Source organism: Rhinolophus sinicus, linkage group LG14 (assembly GCF_036562045.2).
Source record: "Rhinolophus sinicus isolate RSC01 linkage group LG14, ASM3656204v1, whole genome shotgun sequence".
In the NCBI taxonomy this organism is placed as follows: domain Eukaryota; kingdom Metazoa; phylum Chordata; class Mammalia; order Chiroptera; family Rhinolophidae; genus Rhinolophus; species Rhinolophus sinicus.
Window position 1 is genome coordinate 54,183,780 of NC_133763.1, and position 19,048 is coordinate 54,202,827.

The window sequence follows — 19,048 nt, forward strand, 5'->3', positions numbered from 1 at the left end:
CTCAGGTTTTCCCTTGATGAAAACAAAGCGCAGAATGCGACCTGCCAGCAGGGAGGGAAGAGGCCCTCCTGTACCAGCAGCAGCCCTGACAACAGGCCGCCAAGCCAGGAGGCTGGAATCAGGCGATACAGGAAGGACTCGGAGCTACAGGACACGGGATGACAGCCACACGTCTGGGCGCAGCAGGGGCTGGGTGTTGGCTGCACACACACACAGACGGGGAACACCCCGGGTTTGGACAGGTTCCTCCTGTTCTGAGGTGAGTGCAAAGAGGTGCTGCTCGAAGCCTCCCAGTAAGTACCGTCCTGTGAACCCCAGCTCATCCCACCCAGCCGCTGCTCAGAAGGCTGACGCAGTGACCTCATTCCCAGCTCCCTTCCTCCCCAGCAAGGTGTCCTGCTTCCGCCCTCTTTGCCAGCAGGCAGAGATATGACCCAAGACTGAAAAACACATAACAACTGTCTCAAATGACTCAGATTTAATCATCGGAAGCAAACTAAATGGAAAGCTTACAATAGAGAAGAATTACATATCAGTGCCTTTTGCAAACCGAGCTGGGACAGGGGGCCTGGGGCTGCCCCGCCACCTGACCCCTTCCAAACAAAGACGCCCACAGTGTCCAGCAGTCTGGCGGGGAGGGGGTTGCTGGCTCTGGGCTGAGGCCACGGGCCCACCCCTCACTCCTGGCCGGCGTCAGGAGCCCCGCCTTGCTGGCCCTGGTTGTCGCCCTTCTTTTTGTGGCCTGAGACGATGTCATCAATCCGCAGCAGCAGGACTGCCGTCTAGGAGGAAAACCACAGCCCCGATCGGTCAGCAGAGACGGGGACGACATTGTTTCCTCTTACACATCACCCCCTAGCTCCTCCCACGTAACTGCCATTTTATCAGAAAGCTGCCCTTTTGGAGTCTCAAATGGATTATAAAATGCAGACTCCCTACGCGAGGAGCGCAGCTGGTGCTGCTACCCTGCCCTGCTCGTTCCGGCTGGAGGTGAGGAGGGTGGGCTGCTCGGCAGGCCTCTGGGGGATACTCTGCCTTCTGTACCCACCCTTCAGGGAGGGACCGACCACTCGGGTCGCTGGGCGTCTGGAAACAGACCGCACAACAAGCGCCGGGCGGGCCTCACCTCCACTGCCGTCTTGTACGTCTGTAGCTTCACAGCCAGTGGCTCCCAGATGCCCAGCTCCTTCATATCCACCAAAGTGCCCGTCTCACCATTGACACCCCAGGTCTCACAGTTCTCCTGGGTGTGCTTGGCCTGTCATCGGAACAAGAGCGAGGCGTAAGTTAAAAGGGGAAATACTGGGAACAAGCAAGCTGGCAGGGAACGTTAGGTAAAAGCGAAACCAAAAATCCTGGCTTGGTAAGAAAGAGGTAAGAGCAAATGACAATCAGAGCAAACAAGTCAAAAATTAGGAGAAGCGCTACCAAGGCACAAGCCTTAAAGGAGAACCCAGACAGACAGACGTGAACCGTCTCTTAGGCTGAACCCAAGGGGACAGCAGGGCAGGAACTCACCCGAAGGGAGGTAAGTAGGCGGATGGTGCTGGCCCCACAGTTCTGGATGAGGGTCCGAGGGATGACCTCCAGGGCCTGAGCGACAGCCCTGTACGGCCACTGCTCCACCCCAGTCATGGCCTTGGACTTTTCTGTCAAGGCGTGGGCCACCGCCATCTCACAGGCCCCGCCCCCCGGTACCAGCTGCGGGTCCAGGAGGACATTGCGGCACACTTGCATGGCGTCCTGCAGGTTGCGCTCCACTTCCTGGGGAAAGCAGACAGAGGGATGAGCCAGTGTGATGACCCGGGACAGAGCGGAGGCACAGGGGAGCTCCTGACTGCCAAGTGCAGCGAACCACCAAGGAGGGCAACTAAGAAAGGCCCGTGGAATCGATCCCTCCTGGGCCAGGCAGGTGCTATCACCTGGACAGGCACAGCACTACGACCGCAGCTGGGCTGGGCTGCGGCAGGACGTGTCACTCGTGGTCAGGCTTCTTACCAGCTGTGACTTTCGTAAGTTACTTAAACTCGCTGAGGAAAAAGTATTTATAACATCAACTTAAAAACTCCGGAGGCAGTGGCTGCTGGGGGCTGGGGAATGACGAGTCACTGTCCCATGGATACAGTGTCTCAGTTTTGCAAGGTGAGAAAGTTCCGGACATCTGCCGCACAATAGTGTAAACCTACTCAAAAAAGCAAGCAGGAGACGCAGACGTTTGGGGCTACGGATCAAAATAACGCTACATGGGCCACAGCGTAGCTTTAGGCCCGTTGGGAAACTCCAGAAAGCATGAGCTCGTCCCGTCAGCCCCACTTCCAAGGCCGACTCACCGAGAGAATCTCCTTGCTGGCCCCCCGGAGGAGAATGGTACAGGCCTTGGGGTCTTTGCACTCAGTGATGAATGTGAAGTACTCATCTCCGATTTTCTTTATTTCCAACAGGCCCGCTCCTGTCCCAACATCATCTTCTCGCAGTTCCTCAGGTCGGCTGACTATCCTGGCCCCACAGGCTCTATTGATTGGGGGGGGGGGGAGGGAGAACTGCATGATTTCAGATACTTTTATCCATCTCTCTAGTCTCTGGTGTCTGTGGCTGGGTAGAGGGCAAAAGTGGATTGCTAGAAACGCTGCTACATAACTCAAGAGGTCCTGGCTGCCTGGTGAAATAGATTTATAAACACATGACGTTTCGTTAAGTATGGCTTTATGAATAAAAGTGCACATACCTAAAACACCTACTATGACCAGATACAGTTCAATTCAAAGTATATTTGTGAATATTAAATGGACAAATGAGTTCCTATGCATATCTAATGTGTACATCCCACAATGGTCATTTCTAGATAGAATTCATCTTGTCCCACCCAGTTAGAGCTGAAGGCCAATCACAGGACTGTACTAAAGAAAATGCCAAGGCCAGCAAGGAAGAAGGTGACTGAGCACGTACGTCTAGTCGGACCCAATTTTAATGTAGGACTAATTTCTTACCCGCCACTCTTACCCCCACTCATGGGCACAGTCCACTCTGCATATACATACACACGTGCCCAAAGCCATTTCACAGCAAGCAGACAAATCAAACTGGATTAGATCTACATTATGTGACGTTGGGGTAGACTTACCTTTTTAAAAATATAAACTTGCATTCAAAGTGATTGGTACCGAGCTGAAGTCATGAATGCAATCTAAAGCTGCACTAACGGCAGCTGTTCTGAGCTGTTCCAGCTAAAAGCAGACTCCTCTGTAAGGCACCCCTACGCCAAGGCAGCGCTCGCAGATTTCCAAGCATGAGCTGGTCACTACTGGTTAGGAGCAGTACAGAGGGACGCGTGCAGGACGAGTGTTGGACTAGGGATAAGATTTCTGCAGACGGCAGACACTAAACCCAGGTTACTTCCACTGTAACTGCTTTGGCTGACTGTCTCCTCCCTCATCACCTCTCAGGTAACGACGCCATCGTGAAGCCCCGTGCGCAGGAAGAATCTTGGTGTCACCGGCCTACTCACCTCGCGATGCGATTATTGTCCGTCTTCCGGACTCTGCGGATGGCTGTGATGTTGGCTCGCATGAGGTAGTGCTGAGCTAAATCTGCAAACCCGAGAATGGAGGTGGCGGCTCAAAGCCAGGACGCCAGTCCGGACCCAATTCCTCCTCATGTCCTCAGCGCACACCCCCCGGCCCCCCTCTGTGCTGTGTCCCTGTGCCGACAGGCAAGGAAACAAAGCCCCCTCGCCCACCTCCACGGTGGGCTGGACAAGGAGCGGGCCCCACCTGAGATGCCCTTTTCTGTGATGACCACGTCGGGCTTCAGACGGATGATGTCTTCACAGAGCTGCTGGATGTACTCTTCTTCCATTTGGAGGATTCGGGTGAAGTCTTCCTCTCGCGTGATCTCAATGTCAGTCTGTGGTGAAGACAAGTCACTCTGAACAACCCTGGACTGGCGAAGCTCTTCAGGAACTCCTCCACCCCCCACGCAGCCCTCACCCGTGTCCCGAAAGCGTGAGAGAGAATAAGGTTAAAGCCATGACCCCACACCTCTGGAGGCCAATGGAGTTCTAGCAGTCACCCAGTTTAACTCCTCCGTTTCATTATAAAGCAACTGGAGTTCAAAATCACTAGGCAATTAGTGGAGTTGGGGCCTCAGTCTCTGGCCACTCGGCTCAGTGTCATGTCTAGCCTGTCAGTACGCACAGCAATTCTGGGTCTGACCTCTCCCACCAACCCACCGAGTCTTGTTCCCAATCCTTGTTTAATAAGCTCCCATCACTTCGTTTTAACCAAGGGTGACGGAGCCCCGTGAGCCTCCTGCTCTCTGGAACTTCTCCTATAGCCCTTCGAAGAGACATTAACCCCTCCTCTCTGTCTGAATGAGGCATTAGGAAAGGTGGCATGGGAGTGTGGAACGGGCGCCAAACACAGCTGGGTTCAAACCCTGACTCGGTCGGTACCAGCTGTGTTCCTCAAGCGATTAACCTAACTTCTCTGACTGTCAGACTCCTCCTCTGTGAAATGGAAGTCACGATCAACAGTTTAAAAGGCTGATGTAAGAATCGGAGATCGCACGTCAAGGTCAGTAACCGACGGAGCAGACACGTGCGGCAACAAGCACACACAAGGCGCGGCCTCCCGTCAGCGCCAGCCGGCGGGGCCCTTACCTGGCTCTCCCCCTTCTTGTACTCCAGAGACGAGTCCAGCAGCACGATGCGCGGGTTCCTGATGTGGCGCCGCATCCGCGCGTGGGTCACGTCTTTGTTAATCATGACGCCACGTAAGACACACGAGTCTTCAATGATGCCCCCGGGGATCTGAGCAAAGACCCACTTCAATCCACAACCGGCAGGAGACAATTTCTCAGCTCCTTTCCCAGATGCTCATCCTTCCCAAAGGACCACTATTTCGGGTTTCTAAAGTATCTGCCTTTCATGAACCTCAAAAAACAAGTGCTGCTGCAATCACGTTTTCTCCCTCTACAAAGTACACCAATCTTGGGCCATGACACCTAATTTGAAGGTCAGCTGAGACTCCCAGTTCAGCAGCTGACAAAGGTTTAATAAAGGGGCTCAGATCTCTTCTACTTCCTGAAAGATCTTCCCACAGAATTTTAGGCATGGGCTCCATCTACTGGCCACAAGGTATTAATGCTGTTTTTTGACCTTAAATTAGCAAGGAGGTGGAGGAACTTTCTGGGGTTTATTAACAGTATTCCCTAGAACCCTTTTTATATCCTGACCAAACACACAGACACCAATAGCCTTTCCCTTGCCCCTGGAAGCCTTGTGTAGGGACAACAGTGACAGTAACAGAATTACTGCAGGAATAACCCCCTTCTCAAGCTTTTGCTTTCCAGGCAGCAAATATTCTTCTTTCTAGTTCTGACTACAAACATACCTTGCTCTGATTTAAACCTATTTCCTCCACAAGTGGGATGACTCACGCAAGGAAACAATTTGTCCCCAAGTAGTTACCTTTTCCACCCTTGCATATTTTTTGATGTCAATCTCCTTCCGGCCGTTCTCCTCAAACTGCACAGTTTTGACAGCGTCCAGGGCGATGCTGCAGGCCAGAGAGGACCACCGACTGATGGCTTTGGTGGTGATGGAGCTCTTGATTATGTTCAGCATCGTATCGCGGTTGTTGGTGTCGACAGGGGTACTGGAGAAAAGAAAAATGAGTGCTATGCTCAGCGGGAGCTTGGACATTTAAGGAAGTCCCTTGTCTCTATCTCAGAGACTATCACGGCCCAACAGACAGAACCAGGGCAATCTTCCTTTGCAGGAAAGTGAGAGTGACATCAAAAAGTAATCTGGTCGGGGCAGCGGGTTAGCTCAGTTGGTCAGAGTGCAGTGCTCGTAACACCAACATTGCGGGTCCGATCCCCACATGGGCCACTGAGAGCTGCACCCTCCACAACTAGGTTGAAACAACTACTTGCCTTGGAGCTGATGGGTCCTAGAAAAACACACTTGAATAAATAAAAGTTAAAAAATGAAAAGAGCACAGACTTAAAAAAAAAAGGTAGTAATCTGGTCCATCCCTCTGCCTTTTGGCAAGATTACAGCTAACCCACCCCTGGGAGGTGTCTCAAATCCCCAGTAATGTGTTCCCAAGCCTGACAACCCTCCACACGTATACACACACCTGACGGTAAAATAATGTTCTTTACCTTCAGCTTCAACCAAATAAACACTCCAACTTGACAACTTGCTCAAGACACGTTTGGTCCTTGAGCCTTACCTACCAAATTCTGAGCTCCTCAATCATTAGCACCGGTCTGTACCGTCCTTGGACACCTGGTTCTACTCCTTCTGGCATCTTAAAACTACACGGTGCACCAGTGTGTACTGTTTTTATGTGTCAGTCTCCCCTAACAAAATGATAAATTTGTCCATGGTGAGACTATTGAGAACCATAAAATGAAATTACAAAAGTTCTTGGATGCCATCTTGTCCCCATTTTCATACTGCTGAACTCCCTCTGGTAACAGTGTAAAGCACATAATAAACCATCATTAAATATCGTTGAATTGCATTTTAGGGACGAAGCAACAACTCCAAAAGTACTATCTAAGCCATGCAGGCAGTTATTGCTCGATAAAAAGAAAAACTTTCTACCAATTCAGCGCCTTACACTCAATAAATCCTACGGTTATCACGACCTTCGTACAGAGCCTACTTCATAGAGCTGATTTAAATCAAATACCTCACTCCCGAGAGTACCAGATACAGCCATTATCGTACACTGTTTATTAACAGCAGACAATACAACACAAAACTCACCAAATTACTACTTATGTATCCAATGCCCCAACCACATAAAAAGGTAGAACATTATAAGCTTTACTTTCTAGAGAAAAATTTTTAAAGAAAGTTGCGTGAAATCATGCATTTCGGCATTCCTTCCATTACCCTGTCAACGCTCAGCAAACAGACTAACAGCAAGTCCTTCGATTACTACATGGGATTCAAGCAGCACTTTCAGTCTCAGTCTTTCCGCTTCTAACCGCAAACTGCGGGCCACCGCCCCCCCACAGCACTGTATCAGAATTAGAATCCCACGTGATGGCAGGGTATCTTAAGTCCTGAATTACGGCCATCCAAGTCCTTCCCTTGTCCTTCCCACTAGAATCTCAGCGCTTCTGGGCTGCCATAGGCTACCGTGTGCTGCTATGTGCTGCCATGAGCGGCTGGTGGCCTGCGTGAGTGGCCATCCAATGACCGTCGACCGACTGCCTCAGCCCGGGGAGCTCAAGGCTCATAATACCAGCATGGGCCAGGGAGCTGTGTCTTACACAACTAGACTGAGAAACAACCGCTTGAACCGGACTGGGGGGCAGAAGAAGAGAAAAACAATCTCAGCTCTTGAAAGGCAGGCCGATCTTACTCACTACACATTTCCCATGGCAGCGCCTAACATGAAACCAAGAAGACAGCATGTAACCAAAGTGTTCTGAACAATTAAATCCAGCTCCTCTGTCTGCTTTGTATCCTTTGCCATTTTCTGAAGCTTTTACTTCCCTTCTCCTTCTCTTCCCTTACTCTCCCATTTCTCCTTCTCACAAAATGACGCAGGGTAAAACCACTGCGTGTGTGACGTGCCTGGTCTTCCTTCACCATCGAAGAACAGACCAGTCTTCCAGGCCCCCCATATCTGACAGTCGCCGCTCTGCCTTCCTGCCCCCCAGTACCTGATTTTCTTAAGGGTGCTGAGCATGTCATCCAAGGCCTTCCGGTAAGCACTGATCACGACCGTCGGGTGCATCTGCTGCTCCAGGAAGTGCTCCGCCACGGACAGCATCTCCCCCGCTGAAAGACAGCACACACCACAATGATGTCTTAGGAAGTACCTGGGTCTCAAGGCAACTTCATCACACTTCTAAAGATACTTTTCTTCCTAAAATAAAATCTCCTCAAACACAGGCCAGTTGGCTGTTTATACTATTCCCAATTTTATACTCTGTACAAGCCAATTCATAAAGAAAACATCCTCACTGCACGTATTTTAAATGATCAAAGATTGAACCTAGGGTTTACTTATTCTCTTGATCTAACTATTTACCAGTTTTCTATACAAAAGGAAAACATTTTTCCAAAGACTACAATAGAAAAACACGTAACAAAAAACAGGTGGTTGTTATATCTAATGTGTAGAAACTAACTCAAAAAGTCAAAAAAAAAACAACACCAAAAAACTGACTTATTATCTCAACAGCTAACATGCAAACTGCTGGTACTGAAAACAAACAAAACACACAAAACCTTCCACCTGGAAGAACACCCACAAAAATGTACATTAATTTACCCTCTGGTTGAGGGATTATTGGTAAAATGTCCCCTTCTTTTAAAATTTGTCTTTACTTTGTAATTCACACACACACACACACACACACACTAACACATATATAGATGCACACATGGAAACGACTGTTTCTAAACAAAAAAAACAAAAAAAAAACACCCTGAAGTTTAACGAGAGAAATGTGATTTTTTGGTCACAGAAAGCCTTTTGCACAGATTGCTTGTACTACTTGACCACGAGCACTAATTTTAAAATTTACACATATGTGCCAAAGTTCACATGTATACTTTGACATGTGCCCAAATGTTTGAATTCAATACTTTATACCAACTCCTAACTGACCATCATGTATATTAAAAGAAAATCAAATAAAAAAGAGCTTGAATAAGTTAACTTAGGAAGGATGTGCCCAGTTAAAGAATAGTCAGAACAGGAACAGGGAAGAAAGGTGTCTAAGTGATAGTAGTTTTTTTCTTTTAAAAAAGAAACTTATACCGGAGACGCCCAGACTCATGGATACTTAACCTATCTAGTATCTCCAGGAGATTCAACTAAAACTACAGCTAGAAAATTTTACCTGATCTCTAAAGCTCATTTTCTACCAAAAAAAGTGAGAAAGCATATGAAGTGTTTCCTCCCTCTTTCATCCTCCAAGTTTTTTTTTCAAACTACAGAAATGGCCATATGTAATTCTCAATCCTCAAAAGAATTCAATCTAAAGAGGTGATTAGTTGGTGGTGACTCATGCGAATTTCCCACCCAACTCACCATTCTCAAAATGCAGCACAAGAGCATTCTAGAATGAAAATGTCACTTTAAAAAGTTCATGTAATAGGGCAGCCAGCTGGCTCTGTTGGTTAGAGCGCAGTGCTCATAACACCAAGGTCGCCAGTTCGAGTCCCACATGGGAGAGCTGCGCCCTCCACAACTAGACTGAAAACAACGACTTGACTTGGAGCTGATGGGTCCTGGAAAAACACTGTTCCCCAATAAAAACTATTTTTTTAAAAAATTCATATAATAATTTTATTGTAGAACTCTTATGTTTTAGGCACGTTGGCCAACACTATAAATTGGCACCCTAAAATATGGTGGTTTTCTCATATCCTAACAACATGTTGTTGCAATCAGATTTTTAAAAGTGCATGTTTCGATTTTAGAAATTTCACCAACTTAAAATGCATACAACAAATAAAAGCAATATACCAAGTTTTCAGAAGTGACCCTTTATGATCCTATAGGAAGTGGAAAGATTAGTCATTAAAACTTGTGGTCCAGACTCATTCTCAAGCGTCCAAGTGTCACTCTGACTACTTGCTTAGTTATTTGTAACCCCACGTAGGTATCTGCACATATCGTGGTCAGACAAGTGCAGATGAAACATGTGAGTCGCCCAAGGAACACATTCCCAGCTGCGGCTAAACAAGACAACACTCGGCCTTGCTACAGCTCTCACTATAATCAAGGCTCCTTTATGTGGTACATTTAGTACCATGTTTTCACATTTTTGATCATCTTGTTGGTGAGTTCACTGTTTAAAATGGCCCCCAAGTGTAGCGCTAAAGTGTGGTCTAGTTTTCCTAAATGGAACAAGGCTGTGATGTGCCTTACAGAGAAAACATTAGATGAGCTTGTTTCAGGCACGAGTTGCAGTGCTACTGCCCATGAGCTCAGTATTAATGAACCAACATTGTTATTAGATAAAAATGTGTTTAAAACAAAACACATAAAATAAGGTATTTCTCAGTTGAAGAATGCGACCCGAGGCTCTCAGGAACCTACCCCATTATTTCCCCTAAGAGCGATGGTTTAGCATTCGCTAACTCAATTTGTGGTGACTTCATAGAATAAAACTTACTGAGACTAACGAAAATCAACTGTATTTTATTCAACCAGATTTACAGAGCTCCTTCTATACTACTGATGAATGTTTTATTCTCAGTTGGAGAGAACACACAGATAATTAGCAGCAAGTTATTTAGTATCTGTGATTAGTGGATTGGTAACAATTTCCTTCTTAAAATATGACACGGACGTTATTTCTAGCAAAAATCTTCAAGTTTCAATCAAATTTTCTTTATTATCCTTCCATTCTCCTCTTACCAAGAATAATTACTGATGTGGTCCCATCTCCAACCTCTTCATCCTGTGTCCGGCTAATTTCAATCATGGACTTGGCTGCTGGATGCTGAACTTGAATCTGAAAAGAAACATGTAGCTTGCCACTAGAATCAACACTATTCAAAGCCCGCTTCACATTCCGCTTGGCCCTAACCTTAAGGTTCTCGCTTTCATACTTATTCCCTTTTCCCTTGTTTTACCACAGCTTGAAAGATTAAAAGTGGCCCCCAAAATATCTAAGTAAACCACCTTTCCAAGTCCCTTTCCTTTTGGGGAAAATGTATTAGGCCAACTGACCTATTACAGTTTTTCTGACAACAGAACAGTATCTTTTATTTACTGGGGGCACCACTGTGGTGGTTGAGTTGTGTCCTCCAAAAGGACATGCTGAAGTCCTACCCGCTGCAAACTACAAATGTGACTATATTTGGAAATAGGCTCACTGACGATGTAATCAAGTTAAGATGAGGTCATATGGAATGAGTGTAGGCCCCAACTCCAACCACTGGTGTCCTTATAGTAAGAGGCACAGGAGACTTCCACATGACAAATGAGAAGGAGACCGAGTTCACAAGCCAAGGAAGGCCAAGGATAAGGTCAGCCTTCAGAAGCTAGAAAGATCCTGCCATAGAGCCTTCAGGAGCACGGCTCTGCTGACACCTTGATTTCAGATTTGTAGCCTCCAGTCTAAAGAACACATTTCTGTTGTTTAAAGCTCCGTAGTGTGTGGTCATTTGTTCCAGCAGCCCTAAGAAACTAGTCATCATCAATACATCTTTCTGGATCCTTTATAAAGGTGTGAAATCATAACGAAAAGTCAGTCACACCTCTCGAAGAATGGCATTGCCATCATTGGTCATCACAATGCCTCCCATCGGGTCCAGAAGCATCTAGGACACAAGCAAAAGTTATATTTAAGTCTTCCAGGTACCAGAAAGGGAAACTCTGTAGTCGAAGGCTTTCAGTAAGAGAGGAGCCTACCTTCATCATGGACTTGGGTCCCAAACATGTTCGGATGATATCTGCAATGGTCTAGTGGAAAGAAAATATAAACACATGAGCACAAGTCAGAGGACAGGGTGAGTGTCTGTGTTAGGAAAGGGGCACGATGGACCCACAGAGCCGGTGGGCAAGCAACACCCCCACCCAGAGCAGGGTTGGTGAGCATCTTAGATGCTGCACGCTGTGTGGCTGCTTCTGTTCTGTTTTCCCTTTTGGGAATGCTTTCAGGGTGGAGGTAGAAAGAAATGACTTTTCACAAGAAAAAAGGGGACACGCTTCCCAGATCTTCAGTTTCCCAGCAGTCCAGATAAATGCATGTCCATGTCTTAGGATTTCTTCCATCACAGTAACCGCCACACCATGCTAAATCAGACCCAGTGAGGGCTTTTTATGCCAAAGATACTGGGTACTACCTGGGATCTACAGTGGGCACAAGGAATACAAGAGGGGATACACAATCCTTCCCCACAGGGAACTTAGTCTAGTAGACAGACACAAATAGGATATTATTGTAAAATACACAGCGATGGCATTATGTCAGTATGAGAAGATGCTTAGGCCTAATGCACAGAGAAAGGGCTTCCTTCTCTCTACCACTATCAAGGAAATGACCTAAAAGAAGGGAAGTCAACCTTTCCTCTGCCTAACTGCAAACAGATACAGAAATACTAGGGAAGGCACCTGGAGGAAAACCACCACACTGTAAACAATTTCACGGATAGGCTACCTTGGCAGCATTGATGTTTCCAGATTGGACTTTTCTTCCAGATTCACGCTTTGTGTTCTGGCCTAAAATAGATAAGACAACAGTGTGGGATTGTCCCATTATATATAAACTATTTACTCCCCGCCTTCTGAAAATAGAAACAAATATACAGGTTCCATAGGTGTATACACAGATCAAAGCTTATCAAGTTGTACACTTTAAATACGTGCAGCTTATGGTATGATTACACCTCAAAAAAGTGTTAGAAACGACCCATGATGCTTCCACTTTGGAATCTTGGTCATCACTTTCCCTCTAACCAAACACCCATGTATTTACAGCTGGATTCATAATCTGAGATTCACGAGTGGGCCTCTGTGGCAAAGCGAAAATCCCTGAGATTATATGAGAAAATGGGGGTTTCGTCTGGGAAAAGGATCTATAGCCTCTCATCGGAGTCTCAAAAGGCCGGTGACCCTAAAAGAAGCACAAATCACTGCTTTATGTAAAAGGGAGTCTAGGGTTCATCTTTCCCTATTTGGAGAGGGAGAATCATTCTCTTGATAGACTGGGCATAATTACTGAGAGAGCCCCCACAGTGCTGTGGGATGAGCACACACTCTTCAAGTGTGTCCCCGTTTGCAAGCTAGTCCCTCCAGGCTTGGCTGTAGTAAGATTGCCTCAGTCACCCACGTACCATCAGTGAGAGCTGTTACCTATTCTAACAGGGAGCCCAGTGGGTTATAGCCACTAAGGCCAGGGATGAATGCACCCCTCACCCCAGGGTCCCCTCAGTGCAGACAAGCCCGTGGTCCATAACCAAACCGACACACGCTTATTTCCTTCCTCTCTCCAAATTATACATTTTCCTGCCAACAATTTAAATCTGAAAAATGTCCAATCCCGTCTCATCACATCTAAACATTCACAATTCTCACGCTTTAGATGCCTATTTCAGGCCCTGGTGAGTAAAACCCTGCATGAACCTTTCTGACGGCTTCATCCCAAGAACAGGCATTTTTCTGGTTAAGTGATTTTCCCCCCCCTAACAATAGTTATTTCCTAGGCGTACGGGAAATGGTTCAAATCTCCGAACGGCCTTCTGTAGACAGAAGATACTATGCCTAGTTGGGGTATTAGGTGGTCTTGCAGATGGCACACAGAAGCGACACACAGGATGGAAACAAACCAGGGAAGACGATGGGCGAGGTGCTCGTCAGTCAGAAAGAAACGTGGGATGTTTTGAAGGGTAAAGAGAACCCGTTAAGAAATTTGGGAAAACTCAAGTCGGTTCGTGGGAAGGATTACAACGCAGGGGACGCGGAGGGAACAATTACATCTCAGACAGACAGACAGACCAGTGAGGGAAGCGGAGTGACTTCGGGAACAGGGACGGGCTGCTGGGCGGAAATTCAAGGGAAAAGTGACAAGGACACCCCTCGCTGTCTGCCAGCCCCTCTTTTCAGCTGTTCCCCTACGTATCTCGTTTGATCCTCACGGTTCTACGGGGATCTACTGTGAACCCCAACAAGACAGATGGAAACACCTAAGCAATTCGGCCGAGGACAACCGCTACTAAGAGACTGACCAAGCTTACGAAGCTGGGCCAAACCAAAAACCACTATCCATTCACCTCCACGCCGAAAACCACGCAGGGGGCGAACGCAAGGCCGACTGGGCAGGGGCTCCCGGGGCGAGCAGCCGTGAGGACAGGTCAGTTTGCCTTAGTGAAGGCAGCGGAATGGGCTACGGGGTGGCAGGAGAGCGGGAGAAAGGGCTTCCGAAACGAGGATGACTGGAGGCTCAGGGGCCGGACCATGGCGGGACTGGGCTGGGGCCACCCTGAAAAGTGCAGCCCGACGGGGAGCGAAACGGGGGTCCCTCCATCGGCTTCCCCACAACTCACTGAGCACGAGCACGGGACGATGGCCCATCATGGCGGCGCGATGCGGAGCCCGGTACCCAGAGCTGGGGGAACCGGCAGAAGCTTCTGGAGAGAGAACCTGAGAGAAGCCCAGAAAACGCTGCCTCCTCAGGGCTTACACCTAAACCCGCTATCTTCCGGGTCGCCGCCAATCAGCGCGCCCACCTCTCTGACCGGCACAAAAATAAGCCAATTGGTACTCCTAGCCCCGCCCCCTACGCAAGAACGGCAGGGCAAGCTAGATAGAGAGAGCACGAGGATGGAAACGGCGCTTGCGCAATAGGGTGGCCGCTCCCGGCCGCGTGCGGCGCGAGCTTCGGCGCAAGCGCAAAGGCTCGGGCAGTTGGCCGGAGGTCGCTGCGCGTGTGTTTCAGCCAGCAGGGTGGACGCTGGGGTTGTGGCTTTCAGTTAACACCGCAGGTGATGGCACTAGACTGGCTTGCACCTCAGCTCCTCTCAGGCCGCGAAGGTCAAGAAAGGAGGGACAGTTTCCGTCACTCTTTCGATGCAGCCTTAGCTACGGGGAGGAAAAGAAGGGCGGGACTTCAACCGGCAGTTAAGGGAAGACCTGGCGGGGTGGCTGCGGGGTGACGTGGGAGTTGTAGTCCTGTCGGGCACGCTGGGAGTTGTGGTTTATTTCCTCTGGACGCGTTGCTGTGCGGGAACCTCACCATTCTTAGGCAAATGCTTTCTGCCGACCGAGGCTGTGAGCGGCGCCAGAGGGTGATGGCTTCCTTCCCACCCACCCCCCACAACCACCCCCCGTTATTCTATCCAAAACATTTTCTCAAGGGCTCCACGTAGGGCTTTGAGACTTTTTCTCCACGCCCGTTGCCTCCCCTGCCCTCTTGACATCCACTCAACTGCTAGTCCATTAGAGGTGACTGAGCCAGAGCTTTTCAATGACCTTAACAGGAAAGGAAAAGGGCTGACACGGAAATTAAACGTGGAGAGAACACAGAGAGTAATTGCCCGTTCGTAGGAGACTCTTAAGGTTTGGGTTTGGTTGCATTACTATTTTGTCCAGAAAAAAAAAAAGGAAGCAATAATAATGGAAACATCTGGATTCCAAACTAGTGCAGGGACCACGAGAGAACAAACAATCCGTGAAGAGTCACTTAACATTTGGCCATAAAATAGAAGAGTACCCCCTTTCCCACTTTTTCCTCCCCAAATTGGAACAGCCTGAGATCTGCGGGAGAGAACTTAGAAAATTGTCAACAGTAAAATAATAGCATGGTTGTTGATCACGTGACCCTATGTTTCTTTCCAGGCATCTGGAAACACATCTGTTGGTGCTCAGATGGAGCACCGGACAGGTCATCCTGCTAACAAGAAAGGTGTGTGCCGGAGGCTCCCCTGCCCTTAAAAGCCAGGCCTTAATTGCTCCACATTTGGGAAAATGATTCTAGTTGTATATGTTTTTTCCTGTTACTAGGCTAATTGGGAAGTATTTGTCTTTGTTCTGCATCCCACGTAACGGGAACATTGCTGTATTCCCAGTGCCTAGAACGGGACCTGTTAAATTATCGATGCTCAATAATTAAGTGTTGAATGAATATAATATTCTTCCTTTGTATCTCCTCTTAATACTTACAAGACTTTGTGTACAGGGGTCGCAGGAGACATAGTGTCGACTAGAGTGAACAGATAACTCAGGTTGAGCAGGGCAGCCCCACTGGTGGCCAGGGACGTGCCCAAGGCCGTCTGTCTAGCCACTTAACTGCAGGTGGAGCAGAGTACTTGATTTGAGAGTCCTGCTATGTCATACCTTGGACATCAGTGAACTAGCTCTTTCCACAGAGCGTATGGTGCAGTGGTAAAGAGCATGACTCTGGAATTGACAGGCCTGGATTTAATTCCAGCACTGCCACAAGTTAATTGTGGAATCTGGAGTGAATTTCCTAACTTCAGTTTCCTCAAATAAAATATGGCTAAAGCTACCGACTTACTAAGGTCATTGTGACAAATATATGAGATAAGGTGTGGAAAGCACCTTTTGTCATTGTTTTTATTGTTATTCTGTCCTGCCTCCTTTTGCTTCTCCCCAGCCTCATCTTCTGTTGTCTAATCAGAAATCCAGAGGCTGCTGCAGTTGGGAGGGAGGCTGAGATAGTCACAGAACAGGAAGAAGAGCTGCAAAAACCAGGGCCCCGGGCACTGGAACGGGGGTGCAGTGCCTGAGGGTCTCTGTCTGTCTGTCCATCTCCCTCCTGGTTTCTCATCTCTTACTTGTCCCTGCGTCTCTGACATGATGGCCAAATTCCGTAGCTTTCATTGGCCCCAGCTTTACATCTCCGCAGCATCTCAGAAGCAAGCAAGCTTCTCTGACACAGAGTCCAGATGTCACCCCAGGGAATGACTCGGGCTCAGCTTGCCTCCCATGCCCGCCCCTTGGATCAATCACAGTTGCCAAGGAGGACAGGATACCACGATTGGGTCACATGCCTTTTTCTGTTGGGGAAAGGGGCCTGATACAGTCCCACCAGTGTGGCCTGGAATCCGGGGACAGAATAGTTTCCTAAGGAAGGGTTGCTCAGTGGACAAAAAGAGCATACATCTAATAGGAGTCATCATCTTTTTCCAACAAATCAATTTTTCCTTCTAACTTAACTATTTTTGCCAAAGGTTATCTATTTTCCCATTTGAGAACTTCTTCCAATGTCCAACCCATTTGAATACCTATAGATTAATTCAAATTCAATTTTAGTCGTGCTTTCTAATCCTAAACAGTTCAAAGCCTTTCCACTGCATTCAAGCAAAAGTCTAAAATATCCGATTCGCTATTGCAGTGGGTCTGGCATGGCCCATCCCACCTTCCTTACCCCTAGCTCTGGCCAGTTTCCCAGGGCTCGTCAGTCCGGCGATATTCTTCCTTCCCTTTGCTCTTGCAATCCTTTTCTCTCCCACTTGAAATACCTTTTCCACTCATCAGAAGGTTCCTGTTTCCAAGGTCCAATAAATACCCTCCTCCTGCCTGGAGACCTCTCTGTTGTACTGTTGATCTCTTCCCCCGTTTCCAAAGCACTCATTTTCACATTTACTCACATACTGGGTACAACTAAAAGATGAAAGGCCTTACTTCCACCCTGGACTGTCAGACTCATTGTGTTTATGTCACCATCTCCTCAGCATCGGGGTTGTGTCGCTCCCCAGATACTAAGCACCTAGGAAACTGTGTATGTCGTACACTGGTGAATGTGGAGCACAGGTAGTAAGAATTTGTAAAAGGGAAGCTGGTGAGATTATAGCTTATCCCACCTCTGCTCGGTTGCCCTTAGCCCCACTTTGGTCTCGCTGTTGTGTGTCTTATGGAACTTTCCTTGAAGCGACTCAGGGCAGAGCCTCAGCCCCCGCGTGGATAGACCAGCGGCAGGCATCTAACTGGAAAGGCCATGCCTTGCTGGGATGAGCTCTGAGTAATTGCCTCTGATTTTGTTCCAGCCCAAGAGGAAGGTGATGCTCTGCCTCTTTGTCGCGCCAAACCCTCCCCCAGCTTTATTAATCTCCAAGCCAGTGCCCCACCAGCTACTTTCCTGAACATCCAGGCGACCAAGCTGCACTCAGGTAAGGGTGCAGGGAGGGTTTCCCAGGTGGACTCAGCCGGGTGGGGCCAAGCATAGAGGGGTGGCCTGAGCTGTCTCCCACTGGCCTGGAGCCAGCTTGGAGTCCGGGCACCTCTAGGTGTTTCATTGGGCGCTTACTGATTACTCGGTTCTACGGATTTCTTCCTGACTCTACTGATTGTGCTGTTTCCTGGTTAGCACCGTGACTAGACTAGGCAGGACTGAAATGAAAATTCTACTGCTTGCTAGTAATGTTAAACGGTGGCCAGGGAAGGAAACAGTAACTATTAGCGCAGTTTCTTTGAATGTCTATTATTCTTCCCCCCATGGTGATATCAGTGGGTACTTAGCATACCCATGGGCAGCCTAACGGGGCACTACACAGTCATGACCCCTATTTTTGAGGACCTCAGAGTTTAAGGACCTCAGAAGTCAAGACCAATAAATACACAAACCGTAGGTAATGTAACTACCAAGATGAATAAAGAGCTGGCTGCCTTTAATGTAGCTGAAAACATTAGGGGGGAAATGTGCTGATGCAGCAAGGTTGGTTGAGGTTAGACAGCAGGCAGAGCTTCAGGTCACTGCTAATGAGACACTATGTGAGGTGGGAGGAGAAGGCTGAGCACCCCCTGAGCTCGTGAAAAGGAAGGTAGGCCCCATTCCCAGCCCATTTCATCCACTCATCGAGGGTTTGTTGACGACTTACCTGCCAGGCACTCACCCAGGTGCTGGGGACACAGCAGTGAACAAATGAGACAAACTCCCTGCCTTCCTGGAGCTTACGTTCCAGAAAGGGGGCTTAGACAACTATTAAATAAGTAATTACAAAATAGGACGCATCACCATTAATACTGTGGGGACAATACGTGCAGCAAGGGAGAAGGGTAAGAAATTCCAGCGACTGGTTTCCAGTTAAAATCGGGTGGCCAGGCAGGCCTCACTGAAAAGGAGCCGGCTGAGCAAAGGTGTCTGGGTTGAGCTGCGCCTGGAAAGGTTAGAGGCGCCATCTGGGAGCCCCGCCCGCAGTCACAAGTCTCTCTCTTGTCCCCTTTGGTCCTGCACTGCGCTTCCTGCAGGAGCTGACCACAAGCCTAAGGAATGCCTAGGACTCCTGGAATGTATGTACACCAATCTCCTGCTCCAGACCCAGCTGGCCCAGAAACAGATGACTATTCTGGAACATTTACAAGCATCCATAACACGACTGGCTCCTGGGAGGGAAAGCAAGGACTCTTCACTCCCAGCCTGAGCTCGTGGTCTGCGTGCATCAGCTGCCCCAGTTCAGTGAATGAATTATGAAACAAAGTTATTGCGTGTGTACTTTCCCACATTCTTATCTTATATCCCACGTGGTTGCTTAGGTCACAAGTTCACAGTAAGTGCAGAGCTCTGTACAAGGTATCTAGAGATCCACGTTACAGACGAGAAG

The 19,048-nt window shown here is 48.2% G+C and overlaps 2 protein-coding genes across 2 annotated transcripts; one reads left to right on the forward strand and one right to left on the reverse strand.

The window, feature by feature from the left end:
* Positions 1-463: 463 nt before the first annotated feature.
* CCT3 (chaperonin containing TCP1 subunit 3) lies at positions 464-14,589 on the reverse strand. The gene is made up of 14 exons (XM_019711151.2): positions 14,033-14,589; positions 12,148-12,209; positions 11,400-11,450; positions 11,246-11,308; positions 10,401-10,497; positions 7,687-7,804; positions 5,468-5,654; positions 4,658-4,807; positions 3,771-3,903; positions 3,506-3,587; positions 2,331-2,511; positions 1,519-1,764; positions 1,127-1,258; positions 464-782 (listed from the first exon to the last, which is right to left on the reverse strand). The coding sequence occupies exons 1-14, from the start codon at positions 14,061-14,063 to the stop codon at positions 678-680; spliced, it is 1,638 nt and encodes a 545-aa protein (XP_019566710.1). The 5' UTR covers positions 14,064-14,589; the 3' UTR covers positions 464-677.
* TSACC (TSSK6 activating cochaperone) lies at positions 14,341-18,928 on the forward strand. The gene is made up of 4 exons (XM_019711153.2): positions 14,341-14,470; positions 15,324-15,390; positions 17,495-17,617; positions 18,696-18,928. Exons 2-4 carry the CDS (start codon positions 15,354-15,356, stop codon positions 18,866-18,868), a joined length of 333 nt encoding a protein of 110 aa, XP_019566712.1. The 5' UTR covers positions 14,341-14,470; positions 15,324-15,353; the 3' UTR covers positions 18,869-18,928.
* Positions 18,929-19,048: the final 120 nt, after the last annotated feature.

What these genes read in the sequence shown, in the direction of transcription:
- TSACC (XM_019711153.2), top strand. Translation starts at nt 15,354, where the DNA reads ATGGAGCACCGGACAGGTCATCCTGCTAACAAGAAAG. An exon ending in TCATCCTGCTAACAAGAAAG is followed by an intron (nt 15,391 to 17,494) that starts GTGTGTGCCGGA and finishes ATTTTGTTCCAG; the next exon opens with CCCAAGAGGAAGGTGATGCT. An exon ending in GGCGACCAAGCTGCACTCAG is followed by an intron (nt 17,618 to 18,695) that starts GTAAGGGTGCAG and finishes CGCTTCCTGCAG; the next exon opens with GAGCTGACCACAAGCCTAAG.
- CCT3 (XM_019711151.2), bottom strand. Translation starts at nt 14,063, where the DNA reads ATGATGGGCCATCGTCCCGTGCTCGTGCTCA. An exon ending in AGCACCCTTAAGAAAATCAG is followed by an intron (nt 5,655 to 7,686) that starts GTACTGGGGGGC and finishes TCTTTTCTCCAG; the next exon opens with TACCCCTGTCGACACCAACA. An exon ending in CCAGCAAGGAGATTCTCTCG is followed by an intron (nt 1,765 to 2,330) that starts GTGAGTCGGCCT and finishes TGCTTTCCCCAG; the next exon opens with GAAGTGGAGCGCAACCTGCA.